Here is a 23,239-nt window from a genome sequence, read left to right on the forward strand (position 1 = left end):
CAACGTTATTTGGTCGAATATGTCAATTCAATGTTAATTGTGATCTGTCAGCTGGGTTTGACGTAACGCAACCAAACTACTTAGGTCCCCGATTTGCATAGGAATAAACTTCTCTGATAGTACAATTCAATTAATATGCTATAAGGTTTCAGTTAAAGATTCATAAAATATCTAGCTATTATTATGATTATTTAATAAAAGTGTTATTACAAATAAATTACTACCTTTTATAATATCGTTAAGTGAATCCAAAACTAGATCAATTCCGCTTTCAGAAGCGATCGATTGCTTTATTGGCTCACCAAGAAGGTTTTCTATGTCTGAAAAATAGCGGTAAAGTTTATAACTTAAAAAATTACATCATATAAGATTGTCTATCCCATTATATTAGTCATCCCACAATACTACACTACAATAACAATAAATACAAAATTTCCGTGGGTTCTTACTTCTCAAGTCCTCCTTATAAGCATACAGAACAACATCCATCGGTGGCACTAGACTGTTATGCAGCTCCTGCGCAGCCGTGGACAACCAGGTCGCTAAGTCGGTGCACGCGCAGCTTATTACTGCATAACTGTCATTAACAGCAATACGGGACTGCTCGTTACTTATGAACATCACAGCTATGATGATACTGAAATGAAGAAAGAATGTAAAAAAAAACTATTTATTATTATAATAATAAATAATAATAATATCTATGGACGCTTCACACCACGTCAGTCTGGCCCCGTGCTAAGTACCTACCCGAGGGACTTGTGTCACGGGTACCAGACAACGGAAATATATTTAATACTTTTATACTATGCATATTATATTTAAGATTTTTATTATATCATACACATCCAGGCCCGGGAACATTGAAAACTTTTTGTTCCGTCGGCGGGATTCGAACCCGCGACCCCCGGCTTGAGCTACCAATAGCCCACCAACTGAGCCACATCCGTCGTCATTAGTATCTTGTTTTTGTTGCGAGAGTTAAATAGCCATCGATTCAAATAAAATTCGATGTACGAGAATTAGAATATACCCGAGCTCATTAGATAATATTATGGTAAGGAAAAAACATGAAAACATCCGTGCCCATTGGTGCCAATGACATAAATAGTTTATTTCAATTCGTGAATGTAAACACAAGTCAAAGATAATGTTGTTTGTGAATTGGGCGCTAATTTTAAAAATACTATTTCTATTAATTTTAAAAATAACTTACCAACACAGTATTACAACGAGGAATGTGAAAATTATCAACATTTTGTAGTGGCAGTCCGGCTGCTCTGAGTCTGCGAATAGTGCCCCAGATTCTGTCTCCTCTGTACACTTGGACCTTGCCACCATCGCCAGGATACAGAGTATAATCAGGTAGACCGGGATAATTATAGCCAGGCAGGCGAATGTGATGATGAATATCAGAAAAGTTGACTCCAATTTGATAGACTGAAAAAAAGGGACCATTCTAAGGTGACTGAGTATGGAACAAAACGATACTTCTATCTCCTTAATTCTCTACTAATATTGCACAAGCGAAACTTTGCTCACATGATAAGTAAATTCCACCGCTGAAAAACTATCATCTAGATTCTAGCCTATTTGGAATTATTGTATTACTAGATTATACTTTGAAAAAGTTTTAGGTTGGGTTGCACCAGAGGCGTGGTTAAAGTTAAAGCTATGGTTATAGTTAGTTAAATTTGACTTTAACCTTAACTTTGACCGGAGAAATTGACAGATGACAGCTGGCCCAATAAGGTTAATAATGAACGTGGGCGGGAGCGCTGCTGGTAAAGAACTGTCAAAATGGCGTTTTTGTATGATGACAGCGTTAGTTCCTTTTTTCGCCACGTGCATTTAAAACCTTGTCGAGCTCTATGGTTATGGTTAAATATGGCGTCTTGATGGCAGCCATTTTTAGCTTTAACCAAAGATTTGACATTTTGTGGTTAAAGTTACAGTTATTGTTAAAGTTAGTTGGTGCAACCTAACCTAAGTTTTCAAGTTTGCTTGACTGAGTTTTAAAAACATAATAATACATAAAGGCAAATCACAAAACAAAAGCAGTAACGTTGAATGGTCACAAAAATATATTTATGGAATAATACAAACATTCACGTTACATCAAGAACAGATATTTCGCTTTGGGGGAGAAACAATTACGGGATGACCAATGTTGGCGCGAGATTAATAGGCTTTTTGCGAATGAACCGGCCTCATCTCCTTAAGTACACGCTAAGTGAATATTTATTATAATCATAAATTAGAATTATTTGACAAATTAGAATTACTTGACAAATTACAACCTACGGGACATTGGACTTTTCAAGGACAATTTTGGGTCGATAAAATATTTCGGGTCGCTGTGAATTTTGCAATTGGAGTGTCTGGTTCGACTATTTCTGGTTGGCCCATTATGGATTAATACAAGCGATATACACGTTGAGAAAGACATATAATTGTCTATCACTATGGTTACACGGTCAGTCTGGTATCAGTTCAGTCCATCAGTCTCAGACTGACGCTAGAAAGATGGCCGGAAAGTACATAGTAAAAAAATGATTAGTCCATGAATCACAAGGTTACACGATCATTCTTTCGTCTATCTGGATCAGATTGATGAAGTGAACTGATGTCAGACTGACCGTGTAACCCTGGTCTAACATTGCCCTTGTTACAATATATTATTGTATAAGATATTTTATGGTTATTCATGAACAGTGCAAAGGGTCCTTTATGTGCAAGCGAAGAAATTCGTACCATAACGTATGAGGGTCTAACATCTCAATTCTCTGAATACCTGCTTCGTACATGATGTCTAAATTTAAAATTTTCTAATAGCATCAAAGCTATAAAGTAAAATAATTAGTATTCAAATTTCGATATCACAATTAATAAAATTCGAATGATTCGTTCCGGTATGGAATAAATTAAAATTGCTTAGAATAAATTAAAAATACATAGGAAATGTCGCCTACTCTATGTAAATGTCGTCTATACTACTGATATAGGCAGTTCTCATGGTAGGATCCGGATTCATAACTCATAATTCAAATTTTCATAATTCAAACTTTTTTGCTAATTTTTATTTTGTTAAAAAAACTTTTTAAATATTATTCACAGTCATAACTTAACTATAAAACGAAAACAGCTTTGTCATCCATCTAAATAATGTTTATTCATTAAAAAAAAAGTCCTACAGACGTTTAATTTTCCGTGCAACATTTCCAAAACTTGTAGATTGCCGGATAGCCAATGAAATCGATTTAATATTAAGTTGAGACGATACATTCAAGGTAATTCTTCTATTTGTATAGTCAGCAAGATGCTTCGAAGTATCAATGTATCCATTTCAACTTTTTTGGTGACTCTACGTTTGATTTGATTATCTTCTGGGTTGATTAATAAATGCTGAATTTTATTTGTCTGTTTATTGCCTCTTATACCTATAACGGTGAACTGATTTTTATGAACGATAACGTGAAACTTTAAGTCCTGAGAAAGGACTCAGGATAGATTTCAAGGGAAAATAAACACGTACGATAAACGAATGTTTGCACTTTATACAAACAAAATGCGAGCTTGTAGCAAGTCTATACTAATATTATACATGCAAAAATATACTTTTCTGTATGTCTGTCTCTCAGTCTGTTATCTCTTCACGCCCAAAATCGCTGAATCGATTTTGCTGAAATTGGGAATGGAGCTGTACGGTTTAATGAGTTTTGGCACAACGGGCGTCACTTTTAGTCCTGTATATTTTACATACTTTATGATTTATATTTTGAATGTTCTACTAGGCGTATATGCCAGCAAAACTGGACCGATGTAAACGAATACGCTCGAGAATGATTTCGCGATAATGTACGAACTATCTTGAATAAGGAAGGGATCTTTTAAAGTGTCAACGACTTAATGGACATTTCGACATCGTTGTGTATATAGTTTTTAAGCTTGGGATAGTGCCAATATCTAGTGGAGATGACGCATGATATAGATGACTTGACAAATTTCGATCTTATCATCATTCATCAGTGTTAAAATCGGTTCTCAAATTCTTCAGTTTTTGACTAGTTTTTGGTGATGATCTGATCGTTCTAAGTACCTATATAGGGGTCATAAACAGAAAAACTTTCAGCTGTTATAAAATATGTTTTTAAGGCTTAAGAGGGTGACTAAAGCAAGAAATGAAACATCGTTCGTCCCTCTTCACACTCACGCCCTTCTTTCATATTATGCCAGGTGAAAAAGGACTCAATGATAGAATTTTATACAATGTGCTAAAATATTAACTTAGTTTAATGCACAGTTATGGCAATATATGAAAAATTCGTAAAAATGAGATACATCTTTGTGATTTTTTTCTATCGAGAAAATTGTACGGTATCGGGTGTGTTTTTACTCAGATCAAATTCCTGGAAATATAATGTAGTATCTAGGTTTAGAAAATGTAATAATACAGGGCTTATTTTCAAGTATAAAATTAACTAGCTGTTTGACCGAGCTTTGCTCGGTATTCGATAAAACACGAATAAAATGACATTTTCTAAAAATGATTCCTAGCTAATCGATTTATCGCCCCCGAAACCCCCTATATACTAAATTTCATTAAATTCGTTGGAGCCGATTCCGAGATTCGAAATATATATTTATATATATACAAGAATTGCTCGTTTAAAGATATAAGATTATAAAATAGGCAATTTTGGGTTAGTCGCCCCCTTAATGAAATTTTGTATGTACATAACTAAAGGTTTATCTACTTTTTATATTGATATCTACTAGAAATTATTTATATGGCAAAAAAGCGTTTTCCGGGTCAGCTAGTATAATAATCATTTCTTAGTAATATTATTACCATTTAGACGTTATAATGATAATAATATCAAATAATAAATTATAGTACGTATAATTAAGATGCAAAACAAAAATTCACAATTGAAATGATAATTATTCCAAGCGCTGGTAAATAAATGTTACCTTACATGTCCTATTAAAACGCAAAAAGCTGAATTGGTCGTCACCCTATCCAGTTTTATGCTCTATTTTTTGTTATTTACTCATTTAATGTAGAGACTATAGATTAAAGACTATATATTATAGGCCCTTAATATTAAAAATATCAAATATCAAAATCTGCTTGTTTTAGTTAAAACACTACAACAAAATCTAAAGACAACCTTGAACTAAAAAACTTGAAACAAAAATGAATTTTAGATTTTGTTGGTCTCTCTAAAAATCGAAAACGGCTAAATCGATTTAGCTAATCGTAATCTTAGAACACTCCTGGAAGTCCAGGGAAGATTTATATTAGGAGAGAGAAGTGATACTTCAAAGTGAAGTTTACCGGTAGAGTTTGGACTCAAACGGGCCGCGAACCACAGGTTCCCAACCTCTGACCTTATTGACTGCCAAAAAACATATTTTTGGATCGTATTCACGCGTCTGAGAGATTGGTCAAAATACAGCATTATAATTAATAAGACTGGTTTTAACCAACACCGAAATTGGGTGTTATATTTTTATGATCTTCATTGATCTTTGGTAATCGTTGCCTTTAATGGATATGTATAAGGAAAAGCTGTCCATACACGTCCGTATTTAGCAGTGAAGGTCATTATCAATATCGTTTAAACGATCGTCTTTAGTATTTATAGTTTAATCGCCGAGTCTTTCTTGTACAGTCACAAGTTACAAGTGAAGAACATGATACTATTTAATTAATATTAAAATACAAAATTACTACATGATACCTATTATACTATAATGTTATACAAATATAATATTTCTCTGTCTTTCTGTTCATTCTTAAATATCTGAACCGATTTGATGTAAAGCGGACTTTTCTTTGAGTTCTAAGAAGAGTTCAAAATAGTTTATATTACAGGTAAAATACGATAAATTTATAATTTATATACGAACATCCTAGTTTTCTAATACATAAAGTAAAATATAAAAAAAAATATACAATTAAATAAACATTACCTACTGCAAAATTTTAATTGCACACAAAAATGTATAAAACTAATAAAATATCGACGGGTGCAAAGTAAAAAAAGTCATCTGCAATTTTGAGTTTTTCGTTTTTTTGTAGAAACTAGCTTAAAATATCATGTTCTACAACATACCAAAAACAAAAATTCAAATATCACCTTATTTTTGGTACTTTTGTCACGTAAAAGAAGACATCTACTCTTGTTTTGTGAAATTGCACGATGTAGATGCGGATAACTACCGCTGGTCGTCTATACGCGGGACGCGCGGGGTTAATGTTATGCGGCATAAGCGGCTATCTGCCATATAGCTTTTTCTACGTTGCGATTGTGATTTAGATGTCTCAATTTACTTTTGCAAATTAGTATTGTTTATTATGTTTATGAGTACCTATTTATGTTAATTCTTATTGTTAGCTATATTAATTGACTTCTAATTTGTTACTGTTATTTTTTACTGTTTTTTCATGTTCAGAAAGTCCAAAACGACTTTTTAAAGAAGTTGAAAGTTTCCGGAACATAAGTGATAGATTTATCGAGCAAAATACTGTGTTGCCCGATGAAATTATTGAACATCTTATAGAAAATTCTCCTTGATGTGTCACCGATGAAGACAAATGAATATAAGTTAACTTTGTAAGATAAGTCCCCATGATCTGAATACTCTAGGCCAGTCACACCAGTTCACTCTCAGTCTGAAATATAAAATGATTTTGAAAATTTGTCGATCTCAGCAAATTAACAAATACGCCAACACCCTCAGAATACAGTTCATCACTTCAAGTCCGCCGCGTCCATTATCAGTATTAGATCAAAATATTATATATTCTTTTTTATTAAACAGATACTTTGATCTCATATAATCTATGACCTGCTTGAGTTTATTAACTCAAACAGGCCATCAAGTATATTGTCCCTCTCAAACTTTAAATCTTCTATAGACAACACCATTGATGCTTCTTCGGCAGTGGAGGCATCAAGTGAATGTTCTACGCCTTCCTCGTTAAACGGTAGAAAAAGACGTCAGTTAAATATTGATCTAAAGAAAAGGCGATTGAGAAATAAAGACACGTGTATTGATACGAGACGTAAATTACGACAAAATTTAGGTAAACAATTACATCAGTCCAGAAATGGTAAATTGCAACCTGCGTAACATCATATCCCGGCATTTGCAAGTTCTCGCGAAGTTTTTCTATTAACTTATCTTTAACCAGTTTTGGGATCTCTGTGATCACGAGAAGCAATTGAGAAATCGTTGAAATAAAATTTCATTTTGTGTTCTGAAGAATCGTATGCACCCCTCCGATGGTGTAAAACGTCCGGCGATGCTTATGATGTTATAATGAACCCATCATGCTTACAAGTGCCAAGTACAAAGACTTAAAAAGCCTCTGCCTAAATTATAATAATTTACAACATAGTTCCTGTACTGATAATGATACTGAATAATTTTTAAATTAGTTTAAAATAATTAAAGTATTGACACAGAATTTCATTTTTGTTGTGAGAAAATACGATTTTTACGAAAGTAAATGAATGATTCCTAAGTATATCCATACTAATATTATAAATGGGAAAGTATGTTTATTTATTTATTTGTTTGTTTGTCCTTCCTTCACGCTCTAACGAAGAAACAAATCGTATTGTTTTTTGGCATAAACTTAATTGAAAGGATGAAAAGTAACATAGGCTACTTTTGGTCTTGGAAAAACATCATGTTTCTAAGGGAGCTTACGGGAATATTTGCAATTTACGCGATTTTCAAATTCCACGCGAGCGAAGCCGCGAGCAAAAGCTAGTATTTCATATTTTAACTTCCTTCTAAATCGTGTACCTTGCACCGAATCGACAACGTAGAAAAAGATATCTACGCAATTATGTTCTGAACTTGGTGTGTTTAAGATGTAAAACGTTTAACTACATATTTTAATAATATAACTTACTTTTAATAATAATATAAAGTGTTACACTTTACGTAGTTACTGATAATCGTACTAGTAATCGGTAAAAATACTTTAATAAATATAATTTTTAATTCCCACGTAGAAACGACCAAGTGGTAGTTAACTCAGTTGTCATATTTTCAAGCGCAATGTAGATGCAGACAACTACAATATCTCGTAAATTAAACATAATTAGAAGAAATAAAATATACATGTGGATTCATTAATAAATAATGAAACAATGATGAAAATTTTAATAAATTTGATCGGAAATTGACAAAATGGGAGCATTTTTTCCTATTATGCGCTCTCCTGAAAAGTTGCTGTTTTGTAGATGACTCTTTTTACTTTGCACCCGTCGATATAGTTTTTCCTGATTTCCTTTAACAGCTGCGTTTTTATAGGGGTATAAAATATTATATACTTTATCTAACACGAGTATATTATTATTATATTAATTGCTGTACGAGTAACATAAAGTACATATTACTGCTGGTGTCCTTTTAAAATAAATAAATAATTAGTTGATTCCTTAATCTTAACTGAAACCAGAACCAGCCAAGCGTAAGTTGGAATAGAATTTGAAACATTTTTACGAACGTTTTACTATTGTGTTTCAAAAAAATATTAATGTAAAATATATATCTATTTAATCTAGACTTTGATAAACTAACGCAGTTACTTAATTGTACTTTGCATACAGAATCGTAAAAATCAAAAAGATTAAGAGAAGAGCAATGTATGCACAAGAAGCGGCCTTCGGTAACCTATATAATAAGAAACGCTTCCTCGTCGGCGAATACTGAGTGAAAACCTGTGATTTGGGACGGACAACCGGACAGTTAAAATGGCTAAATATATACTCTTGTGCGTAGTTCTGTGTGTCGGTCATAGCTTTGCTAAAGTTGCACGTATGTATTCTAACTGTATCTAAAAAGAAGGTTCATTTTATTTTAATGGAGGTTTTTGTAGAAATGTAATGGGTGTCACTTTTATAGAATCTTAAAACGTAGCTTGAAACTGTTCTTAAAATCGAATGATTTTTAAAACGAAATAAGAGGGCAAACGAGCAAACGGGCCACCTGATGGAAAGCAACTTCCGTCGGCCATAGACACTCGCAACATCAGAAGACCTGCAGGTGCGTTGCCGCCTGCCGGCCTTTTAAGAGGGAATAGGGTAATAGGGGAGGGTAGGGATGGGAAGGGAAGGGAATAGGGGAGGGTAGGGAAGGGAATAGGGTAGCGGATTGGGCCTCCGGTAAACTCTATGTATTCTAACCGTATCTAAAAAGAAGGTACATTTTATTTTAATGTAGGTTTTTGCAGAAATGTAATGGGTGTCACTTTTATAGAATCTTGAAACTGTTCTTGAAATCGGATGATAATTAATAAGCTTTAAAATATTGCATGCTAGCAGATCATGCCGACAACTCCGTTGAGCCAAAATTGACGTCAATGAACTCACGGTTGATTTCAAAATAATTTCAACACCAATGAAATCAACAAGAATTATTAACCAAGTAAGGTTGCTGACCTAGACGGGACTAGGAACTGAAAAGACACAGAAAAATCGGCCAAGTGCGAGTTAGACTCGCGCACGAAGGGTTTCGTACCACAATAGAGCAAAAATAGGCTGAAAATTGTGTTTTTTGTATGACAGCTACCCTTGATTATTTAATTTATTTAAATTATATTATTAATTATTAAAGTAAAATTACAACTGAGTATTTCGTGAATATTTCAAGTGCCTATATATTGCCGTTATTAATATCGAACAAAGCAAGCAAAAAACACGTTTTTGGTATGGGAGTCCCCCTTAAATATTAATTTTATTTTTGTCGTTATAGCGGCAACAGATATATACACAATCTGTAAAAATTTCAGAACTCTAGCTATAACGGTTCTTGAGATACAGCCTGGAGACAGACAGACGGACAGACAACGAAGTCTTAGTAATAGGTTCCCGTTTTTACCCTTTTAGGTACGGAACACTAAAAAAAAACACGTGTGGCATTCGATGACTGCCGCTGTAAAGCTATTGCATAGCATTTTTTATTAACTTACGCAATTATAATTCGCATACAAGTTAGTATTCGCATACAATTATAATTCGCATACAAGTAGTAAGTGACATGTTCACAAACAGTGTGCCGAAGTCTGCCAAACTGAAACGACGTTAGACGAATGTTAGGTGTTTTTCGTTACGGACTTTCGCCGCGTTCAAAGCCCGTGATAGAAGCTATGCAATATTTTAATAATATTATAAACACTTTACAACTATTTAGGGGATTGCGAATATTATACAACTGTAACGTGGATCACTAAGTAGATATTTCTATAAAATTAATAAATTACGAGCTCTAAAAGCTTACAAAGTTACAAGTTACAAATTATACTTCTTAATATCTCGGTAACTATCATAATTGAAGGCTAATTTCAAGTTCAAAGTTTAAAACTTTGAACTTGAAATTTCAAAGTTTAAAAACTAAATGCTTTTCTTTTCGTATTAATTATTTTAGTTTAACGTGGAATTCGTTGGAGAGCTTTGAAGTACGATAATTTATTTTAAGAGATGGTAAAAGTACAAGATAGGTATTCAAATAGTTTTTAATTTTTGACAGACTTCAATTGCGTGAGACTCAAATCCATAAAAAATTAGAAATGCATCAACGCGTCCCGTTGCGATCTGAATTGACCCTCAATTGTAGGTAACGCGTAGGTCAGCTGTTCAAAAGTGTAAAAAAGGGTAAAAAGGTGAATAATAATATTATAATAAATGCGATAAAGTGTCTCTCTGTCTGTTACCTCTTCACGCACAAACCACTGAACTGATTTTGCTGATATTTGGTATAGATATACTCAGAGTCTTAGGAAAAAGCATATTATGATACTTTTTATCTTGGAAAAATGTACGGTCCGCGATGAACGAATATTGGAGCAACGGGTCATCTAGCTGTTTACAAATTACACTCAGACCGTGTCAAATATATATATATTTTTTTTTATTTATAATTTATTGTGCACAGGAAATATAACAATATAACAGTTTACACAGAAAGACGACACAAAGGATCTGCTTATTTCTAAAAGAAATCTCTTCCAGCAGCCCTACGGAGAGAGATAGGATTAAAACAGCAGATAGGATGTGCACGAATATGATTACAATAAATTTACAATAATAATATATGCTCGTTAAAAGTAAAACTAATACTTACTATAATACTAAAACGACAAATGATAATATATATGAAAATGACAAAACAAATAAATAATAAATATCAATATAATACAAAATGCTATATTTATAAGATATAATAATATAACTATAATAAATAAGTACTATATGTACATATAATAATGGTACTTAAATGGATAGAGATTCAAGGTAGTGCTCTTTCAATCGACGTTTAAAGACAGCAATGGTGGGACTGTCACGGACTATAAATATACGGCAACAAAATAAAGTAATCTACTCTAGATAAAAAGTAGGACATATTCTTCTTTGACTACGGAAAATGTAATGCTTCTGAGGAATTTTGCCTGTGTAAAATTTACTATGTTATGGTGAAGGATATTTGAAGGTTGAAACCTTAACAACAATTCTCTACGATTGTTAAGCATTTTTCTATTTAGAATTTGTACTTGTCTTGTCACTAGATTTGAGATCCGTTACATACACCATGGTCAGCTTTTGTTCATTAATCATGTCCGCTTTTCATAGTTTGTTCTATATGTAATTGATTGTAAAAACTACCTACACTAAGTACATCTGATGATGATTTATTTCGAAACCGGTCTTGTTTAAGTTTTTGTAGTAATTAATGAACATAGTGGAAAAGTGCACATAATATTGTGTTTTATTTGTGTTTATAGTTTGATGTTATGTGAAATTAAGAATGAAACATAGGATTCATAATATCATTGCACAATAAACACCACAGTAAATTTTATAAATCAATGCTTTTTTTTAAATACAATGTGGTAAACGAACAGGTAGTGTAGAGTGATTAGATTTCAATAGTAATTTTTAAAAAACTTTATTTTATCTCTATGCTTTTCAAAGAATTATAATGATGCTCACAAACTTCGTTACACGTAAATTAGCACTACATTTTTTGAGAAAATGTAGTACTAAACGAATTTTGGTGTAAAAAACTACCCCTTGCTATTACTACCTTCCCGGTTAAAACGATAGGATTGTTTTTCATGTTTACTCACAGCATACATATAATTGGTTTGGTACTGAATTTATTAAAAATCTTTGCATTTTTTTTTTATTTAGTCATAAAATAGTTTAAAATTTTCCAGCCGACTACATAAAGCCATGTCCAAAGTCCGACTCGGAATGTCTCAAGAAAACAATACAAGAAGTGTTACCACTCTTCACCCAGGGTATACCGAGCATCGGAGTTAACTCCCTGGATCCAATGGAACAGAAATCAGTGAACATTGAACTACCAGGAGGACTGAAGATCGTTTTCAAAGACGGAGTAGTAAAAGGATTTAAAACTTGCAAAGTCGACTCAGCAAAGTAAGTCTTTTATCAATCAAGAATTGATTTTATTGACGACTTTATATTTTTAAATTCTATTTGTCAAAAAAATTGCTCTAGGATAACGACTTGGCTTAAAGGTCTTGTTACCAGGTCATAAAATCTTATTAAAAAAAGAGATGAGTAAATAATTTAAATAAAAACAATTTTAATATTTAATAGCTTCCCTATTTGAAAATTCAACGTATCTTTATACTAAACAGGAAGAAGTCACAGGTATAATATAATATAGGTCTGAATCTGATGGCAAATTTGAATGGCAGAATTTCAAAAAACATCCTTGATCATTGGATAAATTTTTATATTTGCATGCCAGTCACACTATCAGCCGCTAAAAGGAATAAAAAAGGATCAAAATGTTTTATTCCAATTACCCCGGTATTGCTAGAGTCAATTTCTCTTCTCACTTTTTGCCATCAGATCCTGGTAGACTGGACATATTTTATTTATGTTTTTAACATGAATAACAATATGAATTATAGTAGGTTATATCAAACGGCTTCTGTTATTAAAATAATTTTAGCAACATAATATTTATAATCATGTTTTGGACAAAATCACGAAACTGTAGTATTTTCAGTTTCATTAACATTTCCCTTTTTGTCGCAATAAGCCAGAATTTCGTCTCTCCTGAAAAATTCACTTGGCAATCACAGTGGCCATACAATCAACGTACATTTTCGTATCCGACACTTGTTTAGGTTCTCTTTTCTTTTCTTTACTAGAAATATTCATTTACTAGAAATAGTCATTGACTTATATTATTTAATTAATAATCAGCCAACTCGCGCACGAAGGGTTCCGTACCGTTATAGAGCAAAGGTAGGCCAAAAATATTATTTTTGAATGGGAAATAAAATAAAAAAGGGGGTCTTAATATTTTTTTATTTTAATATTATTATTATTCATTATTAAAGTACACATATAATTAAGGTCTTTGTATAAATTCCAAGTGCCTACCTGTTGCCGTTATTGATAACGAGCAAAAAAAGCCAAAAAACTTAGAATCTGTCAAATATTATAATGTACCAAAATAAAGTAGTCTACTCTAGACAATAAGTAGGACATAGGCTTCTTTGACTACGCAAAATGTAAGGCTTCCGTGGGCTTTCGTCTTGCAAAAAAATACAGTTTTATATTAACCTAAACAAGATGTAAACTTACTGAACAATTTTTCAATCGTTTACTTTTGCTACTATTTCTTGAATAGTTATTAAACTTATGACACAGAAATAATATATTATGCCAATTAGATAATAACTCTAACCAAACTAAGGTAAAGGCACCTATTAACGCGGTATGCAAAATTGGCATCAATTACCGATGTATTCGTATTTTCGTATTTTAATTGAATAGCAATAACTTTAGCACAATATTATTTCGGACATGTTTTAACTTGTAGTATTTTACATCGAACTGATGAGCGCTAGTTGGCATATCACTCTATGAACGGATCAAAAATAATTAGTTTGTGCGACGGCAGCGCAGGAGCAGGTTGTGTGCATACAAACACGTGCCAATTCATCTAAGTGCATACACATTTTTGTTACGTTATTTAAAAGTAATACACTTTATAACTGACTATGGATATTGTTTACTGGTTTTTGTGTTTTTATGGGAGTATTATCTCGTACTTTTCATGGTGAAATTTAGTATAAATACTTAGTTACATTGAGAAATACAATTCGCGGTAATAGATGCTTAAAATTGGGAGTAGCATCTAATACCGAGGGTACCCTCGGTAATGGATATATTGAGGGTTCTATTTTGTTATATATATTTATGATAATTAACTGTCGTTGTAGTAAAAGTTGAAAAATCTGCCTGTCCTTATGAATTCTAAAAACAAAAAATCAATTTCCGATGTATTCAAAATCCATTAAAAGTCATTAATTTTTTGAAAAACAACAGCTACTTAAAGTATAGGTTTTGTACTGGGTGCCAAAAACGTCATAAAAACATTTGCAATATTGAATTGACAAAAGATTGATAATGCGGCATATCTTGTGATTAAAAATTGTATAGTTAAGTATAGTTAACCCGTAAAAACATAAATATTGTTTTTAAGGTAGGTTGAAAGTTACTATATTGCCGCCAATTTTGTTTCTGTGAGTAAATAGTTTACTTAATTAATTAATCATGTTTTTGAAATAAAGTCGATCTCAATGTTTTATGTATTGTTTTAATTTTAATATATTTAATTTTATACAGAACCATCAGGATAAAATAGTATTTTATTTTTCTACACTCGGTATTAGGAGGCGCATACCGCGGTAATAGATAAAGTCATAGGGCATGCCTCGGTAATAGGGGAAATCGTATTCCTGACAAAAAAATATAATAATAAATACAACGCTTTAAAATAAATAAAAAGAAGTTAACAGGGTACCATACAAAATGTCTACTAAACGTTTAAAAAAATCCTAATTTGCGGAGAACCGTCTTGATTACGAAATATTTCACTCTAAAGTCAAATTCGGCGATTTACCACGGTAATAGGTGCTTTTACCTTAAATTGTATTTTTAGCCTCAAAATATTTGTGAATAAAATTAAAATCTATTATATCCGTACTAACTAGTTATAATGTAATGTAACTGATAAGTTTAAGCTCAAACGCAAACAGAAGAATTGCTATGAATTTAGCATTTTAGCTTGTTTTGCATTTTACTAAGCGACAAAACGTTTTTGCAGGTACAACGATTTGAATGTGGATATAAATATGCACTGTGACTTGACAATAAAGGGAAAGTACACGGCCCAAGGCAACATTCTGATTGTGTCGATCAACGGAGACGGAGACGCCAAAATAAAACTGCGTAAGTAAAGATGTAACATAATTATCTTCTTATCCGAAGAATCAGACGTGGGAGAGTCATGCTTCGGCAGGAATGGGCCGGCTCGATCGGAGAAATACCACGTTCTCACAGAAACCGGCGTGAAAAAGCGCTTGCGCTGTGTTTCGCCGAGTGAGTGAGTTTACCGGAGGCCCAATCCTCTACCCTATTCCCTTCCCTACCCTCCCCTATTCCCTTCCCATCCCTACCCTGCCCTATTACCCTATTCCCTCTTAAAAGGCCGGCAACGCACCTGCATTTCTTCTGATGCTGCGAGTGTCCATGGGCGACGGAAGTTGCTTTCCATCAGGTGACCCGTTTGCTCGTTTGAACCCTTATTTCATAGAATTATTGTATTTTTCATGATAATAAATAAATAAATAAAAATAATCAGAACCCGCAATTCAAAGTAAAAATGAATTTAAAATTAATCTATTTTGCTAGATGAAAAAATTTGTAGGTAAATGTGTTCACTTTTATTTCACATTTTGGACCGATAGGTTCACTAATATGACCTCATTCTGGACTAATGCGATTATTAAGAGAGAAAAATTAAAAAGTAGAACGAACAAAAAATTAACTGAATAACAAAGCCTTAATATATTCTTCGATTAATTTTTTATACTATGTGTGTATGTAGGTTTGTATTACTTAAATGAGGTAACTAACTGTAGTGGCACCATAAAGTTAATATACCTAGCGGAATAGAGCAACAATCTCGAGCTGTCAAACGTAACCGAAATTGGTTTCATCTGTGTGTAAAAATATGTGTACGTATACACTTACACAAGCATGATTGAACGTGATTTCTATGAGATTAAACTGTCAACGTGCGGCACGTGCCGACTGGACGTCAAAAAAAAGAGTGCTGCTGTCATGTATCACACGTCTCTTTTTACCACGCAGTGTTACTGATAGTGACATCTCTCTTGCTCAGGCCTTTGTTTTTCTATGCCACTAGGTATATTAACTTTATGAGTGGCACCTAGGCTAATTTAAACAAATGAGGTATTGATGTTTTATTAGTAAGAGCTTTATACCTATTTCAGCAAACCTCGGGTTAAAAATAAAATACGTCTTGGAGGATAAAACTCAAAATGGCGTCGTGTACAGAACTCTGAAGGATCATAAAGTGACGACAAGCTACGACGGCAGGGTTTCGTTCACCTTCACCAATTTGTTTAAGGGGAACCCAGAATTGAGTGAGTATATACAAGTAATTAAAGACGTGAGTAGAAGAACACAATAACTAACAGTAAAAAAAGGTTTCTTTGCATATATGGAGGCTTTAGGGCCGGGAAAATGATTTGAAATAAAAAAAACTGTGCATTTTCTGTGTAGCCAGATATGATAGCCAGGTAATGAAGGAGATAAGTTACAAGGTTTGCTCCAATTATACGGGAAAAATGAGTGAATGTCCGTATGTTACAAAATGTAAGTTATCGTGTTCTTTAATTCACGTCTTCCACTTTTAGGGCCAGTTTCACCACTTTCTGATCAAGTGCCGGACCGGAGGCTATCCACAATTTATTTGACATATACTCCATACTCTGTCAGATAAGTAGCCTATCTGGCATTTATCAGGAAGTAGTGAAACAGCTCCTTAATATTCCATTCTCAAATTATAAAAGCTATTACTCTATGATTCAGTCTGTCTGTCTGTCATAGAGTATGGTCTCATGAACTGAGGTCTTTAGTTTGTGGAAACTTTAAAATTATTCTTTTGACTATTATAAGATAATAGAACAGAATATTTTAAAAATAATATTATGTAGGACCCTCATTTAAAGGTAATACTGGTATGTAATACCTTAATTTTTTTAATCATGGTAAAAATTATAATGTTTTTACGTATCGTGTTAATAATTTGGCTTTGTAGTAAAAAAAGAGTCTGATAGAAAATGTTTCAATTTTTCTTATTAGCAAATTTTTTCAACAGGTCAAGCAGTGTTGACGTTTTTGAACGAAAACTGGAAGCAGCTTGTGGAAGAGTTCGGGAAACCGATCGAAGATGTAATCATTAAAGGCACTATTAGAAACATCAAAAAATTCTTCGAATCCGTACCGAGGGATGAACTTTTTGTTGCATAAAATTAAGATGTTGGTTAGACTAACGACAAAGAACTGTTAACTGTACGTAAATTGTAATATTTTAATGCAATACTATACTGTACTCGGCGAAACATGGCGGTAGCGGTCATTGACTCATAAAGTTAATATACCTAGCGGAATAGAGGAACAATCTCGAGGTGTCAACGAAACCGAAATTGGTTTCATCTGTGTGTAAAAATATGTGTACGTATACACTTACTCCAGCATGATTGAACATGATTTCTATGAACATGACTGGACGTCGAAAAAAGAGTGCTGCTATCATGTATCACACGTTTCTTTTTACCACGCAGTGTTAGTGATAGTGACATCTATCTTGCTCAGGCCTTTGTTTCTTTATTCCGCTAGGTATATTAATTTTATGCATTGACTCTCTGTCAAAAACTTGTCATTTTCTATATAAACAGCGATTGACAGTGAAGTTTCAGATGTTGTCAATTGCGGCTTTGCATAGAAAATGACAAGCTTTTGACAGGAAGTTAATGACCGCTACCGCCATGTTTCGCCGAGTACAGTAATTAATGTAGCCTTATTCCTTGTTCGTTTTCTTCGTAACAAACTTCAAATTGGTATTCTTATGATTTATGAACGTTGTCTTTAAATGCTTTCAATTGATGGAAACTCAAAAATTATTCGTTTGACGATTGATTAACGTATTTATTATGTGAATAATATTGTTATTTTGCTGTTTGACAGGAAATTGACTGGACCAAACAAGAATCCAAGTCATATTGACCTCGCATTAAAATATTATTATGTTGTTTGTAAATATAAACTGAAATAAATTATTAATATAAGTATAAAATAAATAATTTAATACAATGCTATCGTTTCATATACCTACATTTTGGTCCCATTTTAAGCGTGAAATGTATTTTACATTAATTTACTTTAATTAAAATATATTTTACATTTTACTTACAAGATAACACGTACATAATAAACGACTTTATACAATTAATTTTGCTCCTATATTAAGAATACTTCAGAAATAGATTAAATTATTTTAGAGTTCGCTTCGCTTTTGCTCTAATTAAGTAACAATCAGCGACACTTGAGCAAAGTTGCACACAGTCGTAGTCCAACTTATTCTTAGATAAAATATATTTTTCTAGAAGTTATTTTCCACGGGAGACAAAGGGTATTTGTAGTTTCTCTACCTTTCCTTTTAATAGCTCGGATAAACTTTGTAACAGGATTACAACTTCGATTTCCTTTTCTCTAGCGTATGTTGCTAACGCGATTTAGAAAATTGTTTGATTCTATGTCGATGACATGTTTATTGTGTTTTGTAATTTATATCGCATTGAAAAGATTTCTTTAAAATTTATCGTTTTGATAAATAAAGTAGGCAAGAAAGAAATAGAAAACCTACCTGTAAAAATGAATACGGAAAAGAAAATTTTCCTGACACGATGTCCCTCGCAGGACCTGTAAATAAATACAAATTATCGATTTTCAATTCCATTATGATTCCAATGCTTTGGATTTACAAAGTTTTGAAATGCCAAAAAATATATATCTGTACTTTTAAATAATAAACAGAAAATAACTGAAATTTAACACGTGAAATTTCATTAACTTGAAATATTTGTGAACTGAAAATGCATGATGTTAATTAAACAATTAAACTAATTGAAAACTTACCGATTGGGTATTCGAATGGATAAATTACAGAAAAGAATTTAGACATAAACGTGAAAGGATGGAAACCCTCTCCCAGCTTGAATTTCGGTATAAGATACGTTTGAGTTTGCGGCAGCCTACTAAATTTTATTTTACTCTTGTCTTTTGGCTCGACCCTATTTTCGTTGATTCCTTTCACGCTATTATCCGTAACTGTATTATCAAAAGACTGATTAAACGACTCAGCTTTCCTTCCGAAAATAATTTCAGTGATTGGAATTACTCGTACTGTAGTAGAGGGATTCGTTGTAGACCTGTCCGTATTCATTGTATTGTCTATATCAGTAGTTGCTACATCTGCTTTGGGGTACATAAAATTATTATATTTATCTAAAATGGCATTAATAATCGAATAATCCTTTCGTAATGAATCTCTTTTGTTAATATTACTCGGTATAGTGTTACTCGTAATCGTTTCAGCGTTCAAAAAATCGTTATTCGGCTCGGATATCATACTCTCGCTGTATTTAAACATTTTATCGAGACAATTGTCCCAATACAGACTCGATTCAGTAGCGTACTCGAAAGTTTCTTCGTTATGTTCCGTGGGGTGACTTCCGACAGGTGATAGAAGTAATTTTCCGCTTCCATCATCTTGATTGGACTTCATTTTTTCACCGGCGCTCGTTATTGCAATGAAATGAGTTGGCAAGATTGCGCGGAAATTTTCTTTCTGTTCACCAGTGAAGGCGGCGGGAGTAACAGGGTTCGGATTGTTTCCGGTGGTGGCCGCGAGCGTCTTTTCCGTCGTCTGGATTTGCAAAGGGAAAACGGATTCTGTGTCTGATAAACTCTTTATCTCGCTCGGTCGGTCCGTTTGCGAGGAAACAAAATTTCCTATTAATAGAACTGTTACTATGAACGTCGATGGCATTTTTATTGTTCCGAGTACAATTACGCGACGTATTAACGGGAATATCGGTCGAGAACTGACTTATAGGTCCGGGGCATTGGACAGAGGATTTGTAGCACTTATTGGTCTGCTCGACTTCGCTTACTGGATTATAAGAAGTGTAACTCAACACGAATGCCTATTTGTGGTGTACGTTATATTTTTCTATATTTTTCTTGCCACAATCCTTAGTACATAATATTATGAAATTATAAATTCTATCGTGTTTCTGTCCGATAATTAGTCATGCACACATTTCAAAAAAATACATTTAGACAAAAATTTGAAAAATAATTTAATATTTGTATAGGATAAAATGATGTAACATTGAAATCACGGTACGATATAATGGTTACCGTGTGATAGTAGATTAATAGTTGCGTGCATCTAGGCAAAGAAAACTGTAAACACTTAACGAAGCATAACTTAACTAAAATTTCACGTTGAAAACTTTTGTTACACTGAAATGCCCTGAAGTTTATTTCTAGAAGTTTTGTGTTCTTGTATTCTATAAAGCTAGACGCTCTAGCAATATTGGATGTGTTACGTGCACACAGGGATTTTCCTGTCGTAAATTGATTTTGTACAAGGTTTAGTAAAATATTTCATCTTACAGGTTTACTTTAGTTTTTTTCAGAACAGTATGTATGGTAAAAAAAGTAACTTTAGACGTTAATTATCACTTTTGTTTTAATTCATTTCGTTACATATTATAATTCGGCCTTTCCACGTTGGAGCATGATTCACAATTGTATAGGCGATTTCAAACGTGAAATTTGAACATTGACCAATCAAAACAATTAATGTGCCCCGTATTCGTCTACGGTTGCCACATGATTGACATCGATTCAACATGGTGAGTGGTAACCTCGTAATCATGGTTCTAATCAAGGTTATTCATCAATCATCATGGAGCTATCCTTATCAGGGCGAGCGAAGCGAGTCCTAGTATATCCCACATCCTGAGTACTTTTGTGGTATATGTACTTAACGAAAAACTATCACGCCTATTGATTTGTGCTTAAGAGGGCGACTAACCCCAAAAATCAAACATCGTCCTTCTCTCTTCACACTCACGCCCGTCTTTCATATGCCAGGTGAAAAAGGACGACGCGGATTCATCGCCAAATTAGTTTTTTCTCAATAACTCGATAAATATACAACATTTTAAAAATCCGCTAGGTTGATCTCTCAATGATAGAATTTTATACAATGTGTTAAAATATTAACTTAGGTCAATGCACGGTTATGGCAATAAATGCAAAATTCGTGAAAATTAGATGCATCTTTGTGATTTTTTCTATCGAGAAAATTTTAAGATATCGTGTTTTTGCTCAGATCGAATTCTTGGAAATATAATGTAGTATCTAATTTTAGAAAATGAAACAATTCGGGGCTTATTTTCAAGTAAAAAAATGAAATATAAAATCGACAATTTAGGGTTAGTCGCCCACTTAAAGATAGTTATTTTTATATACATGTAGATGTGTTACCATGTGTGTGTGGTTTGGTTACTGTTAAAATATATAATATAAAAAACTGCCTTGAAGATTATCATCACGCAGAAAAACGACGCGAGCCCTCACAATGCTCAGCTTTTAGCTGGTATTAAAGTAAAGCAACTTCCAGTTGGTAGGTTTTGCTCGTCTCTGCCGACACACTACTCTATATTATAGTCGACAATGGAAATGACCGGTCGTTACTATGTGGATCGCTAAGCGTATTATTCGTCAGCCTTCGACGTAATTTAAAAGAACTAGATCAAATCGTCTCTAATCAATGCAAAACTTTAACTTTGGTCTTTCTGGTCTACTTTATTTTTACCTTCCTTTTGTCATTTTATTAACTCTACAATTACTAGCTAATCCGGCAAAGGGTATTTTGCCATCTTCATTAATATTATACAGGCATTATTCGTGTTATACCTATTCTATCTGGGTCTGTGGAGCCCACAGTCATGAATCTGAGTGGATTCCATTTCGACGGTTTGAGCATTACACTTCCTACCGATTTCTCTTATTCGCCTTGTTTAAAGCATTACTGTTTTTTTGTTTTGTGAATTTGTTGTTTTTTGTGCTTTCGTTTTTGTCCTGTTACCATAATACGACGTAACAGGACAAAAACAATTTATCGTAAATTGTTGTAAATCTTGATTGTATTTATATTGTGTCGTGTTTCTCTTTTTAAATGTAGTATTGTGTAATGTTAAAAAATTTTAATAAACTTTTATTTGTTTATTTAATATATCAGACATCGTCAAGTGTACTTCAGGTTCTGTAACTATGCTTATGTAGCCAGTGTTGTGAGAATCACTTTCGAGTTGTTCAGCTAACGAGGTGTCGGAGATATCGATGGACCCTCGTCCCCGCCAGGAAATAATCTCCTTGACAAATGAAATATCTTTTATATCACGTGTTAAGTGTATATTTTTATCAAATGAAAAAAATAAGAGTGTCTGACTGTTGGCGTTCTGATATCATTGTTTTTAAACGAAGAAACTGAGTTTGAGCCAGTATAGATAAGTACTAATAATATAAATGCGAAAATGTGTCTGCCTGTCTTATTGATATAGACTATAGATAGCCGTATATGATACGTGAAAAGCGTGTCAAATTAGAACCGAGTTACTCGGACAGAACAAAAGAGTCGGTCTGCATATTTCATGTAATAAAAGTGTTAATAAAGGTTTTTAGTGAACATTTCATGCTAGATATTGTTGAAAGAACGGCCAAAGAATGCCTCAAACACAGAGTGGTCCGTAGTGAAAAAACTGGAAATCTGTCTAATATATTAATTAATTCCTGTTTATGGATCCTCTGTTCTACGCATACAATAAGAAAAGTACGCAGTTAACTTTTACAGTGTTTCTGTCCGAACCAATAGAATAATGACGCTCAAATATGACTTAACTGACCTTTTATAAGTATAGCAATAGCGACCCTAAAATCAAACGTTTTGAGCTGTTCAATGTTTATTTTTCCGTGTCATTAGAAACGAGGCTGCGGCCCGTTTAGGTATGTATGTGTGTTAAGTCAACACAGGCTTTTCTTTTGAGGTTCTCTAAGATTTTTAAGGTAGTTTAAAAGTGACTTGTGAAGAAGCAGGTCACCGGGTTTCGATGGCATGTCATGTTCATACGCCACTAGGGACGTATTTAGCCTTTACGTTTTAGGGTTCCGTAACCGAAAGCTAAAACCGCAGGGACTGCAAAGACCTATAAGAGAGTTTT

At 33.2% G+C, this 23,239-nt stretch overlaps 2 protein-coding genes across 3 annotated transcripts in view; one reads left to right on the forward strand and one right to left on the reverse strand.

Moving 5' to 3' along the window:
* Positions 1–20,098, reverse strand: part of LOC121733936 (prominin-1-A) — a 41,790-nt gene extending 21,692 nt beyond the window's left edge. For both annotated transcript variants that reach the window (XM_042124341.1, XM_042124340.1), the window contains exons 1-5: positions 19,080–20,098; positions 18,808–18,863; positions 1,217–1,440; positions 450–637; positions 225–320 (exon numbers count right to left, since the gene is read on the reverse strand). In XM_042124341.1, coding sequence (XP_041980275.1) covers positions 225–320; positions 450–637; positions 1,217–1,440; positions 18,808–18,863; positions 19,080–19,992 — 1,477 coding nt within the window. In that variant the 5' untranslated portion in view covers positions 19,993–20,098. The remainder of the gene's footprint in view (positions 1–224; positions 321–449; positions 638–1,216; positions 1,441–18,807; positions 18,864–19,079) is intronic.
* Positions 8,764–17,411, forward strand: LOC121733939 (protein takeout-like). Its single transcript, XM_042124343.1, has 5 exons — positions 8,764–8,844; positions 12,242–12,464; positions 15,178–15,302; positions 16,370–16,522; positions 17,260–17,411. The coding sequence occupies exons 1-5, from the start codon at positions 8,781–8,783 to the stop codon at positions 17,409–17,411; spliced, it is 717 nt and encodes a 238-aa protein (XP_041980277.1). The 5' UTR covers positions 8,764–8,780.
* Positions 20,099–23,239: the final 3,141 nt, after the last annotated feature.

Source organism: Aricia agestis, chromosome 14 (assembly GCF_905147365.1).
Source record: "Aricia agestis chromosome 14, ilAriAges1.1, whole genome shotgun sequence".
NCBI classification, from domain to species: domain Eukaryota; kingdom Metazoa; phylum Arthropoda; class Insecta; order Lepidoptera; family Lycaenidae; genus Aricia; species Aricia agestis.

Coding starts and splice junctions, on each gene's coding strand:
- LOC121733939 (XM_042124343.1), top strand. CDS start 8,781: ATGGCTAAATATATACTCTTGTGCGTAGTTCTGTGTGTCGGTCATAGC. Junction 15,303..16,369: donor AGACGCCAAAATAAAACTGC/GTAAGTAAAGAT, acceptor TACCTATTTCAG/CAAACCTCGGGTTAAAAATA. Junction 16,523..17,259: donor TAAGGGGAACCCAGAATTGA/GTGAGTATATAC, acceptor TTTTTTCAACAG/GTCAAGCAGTGTTGACGTTT.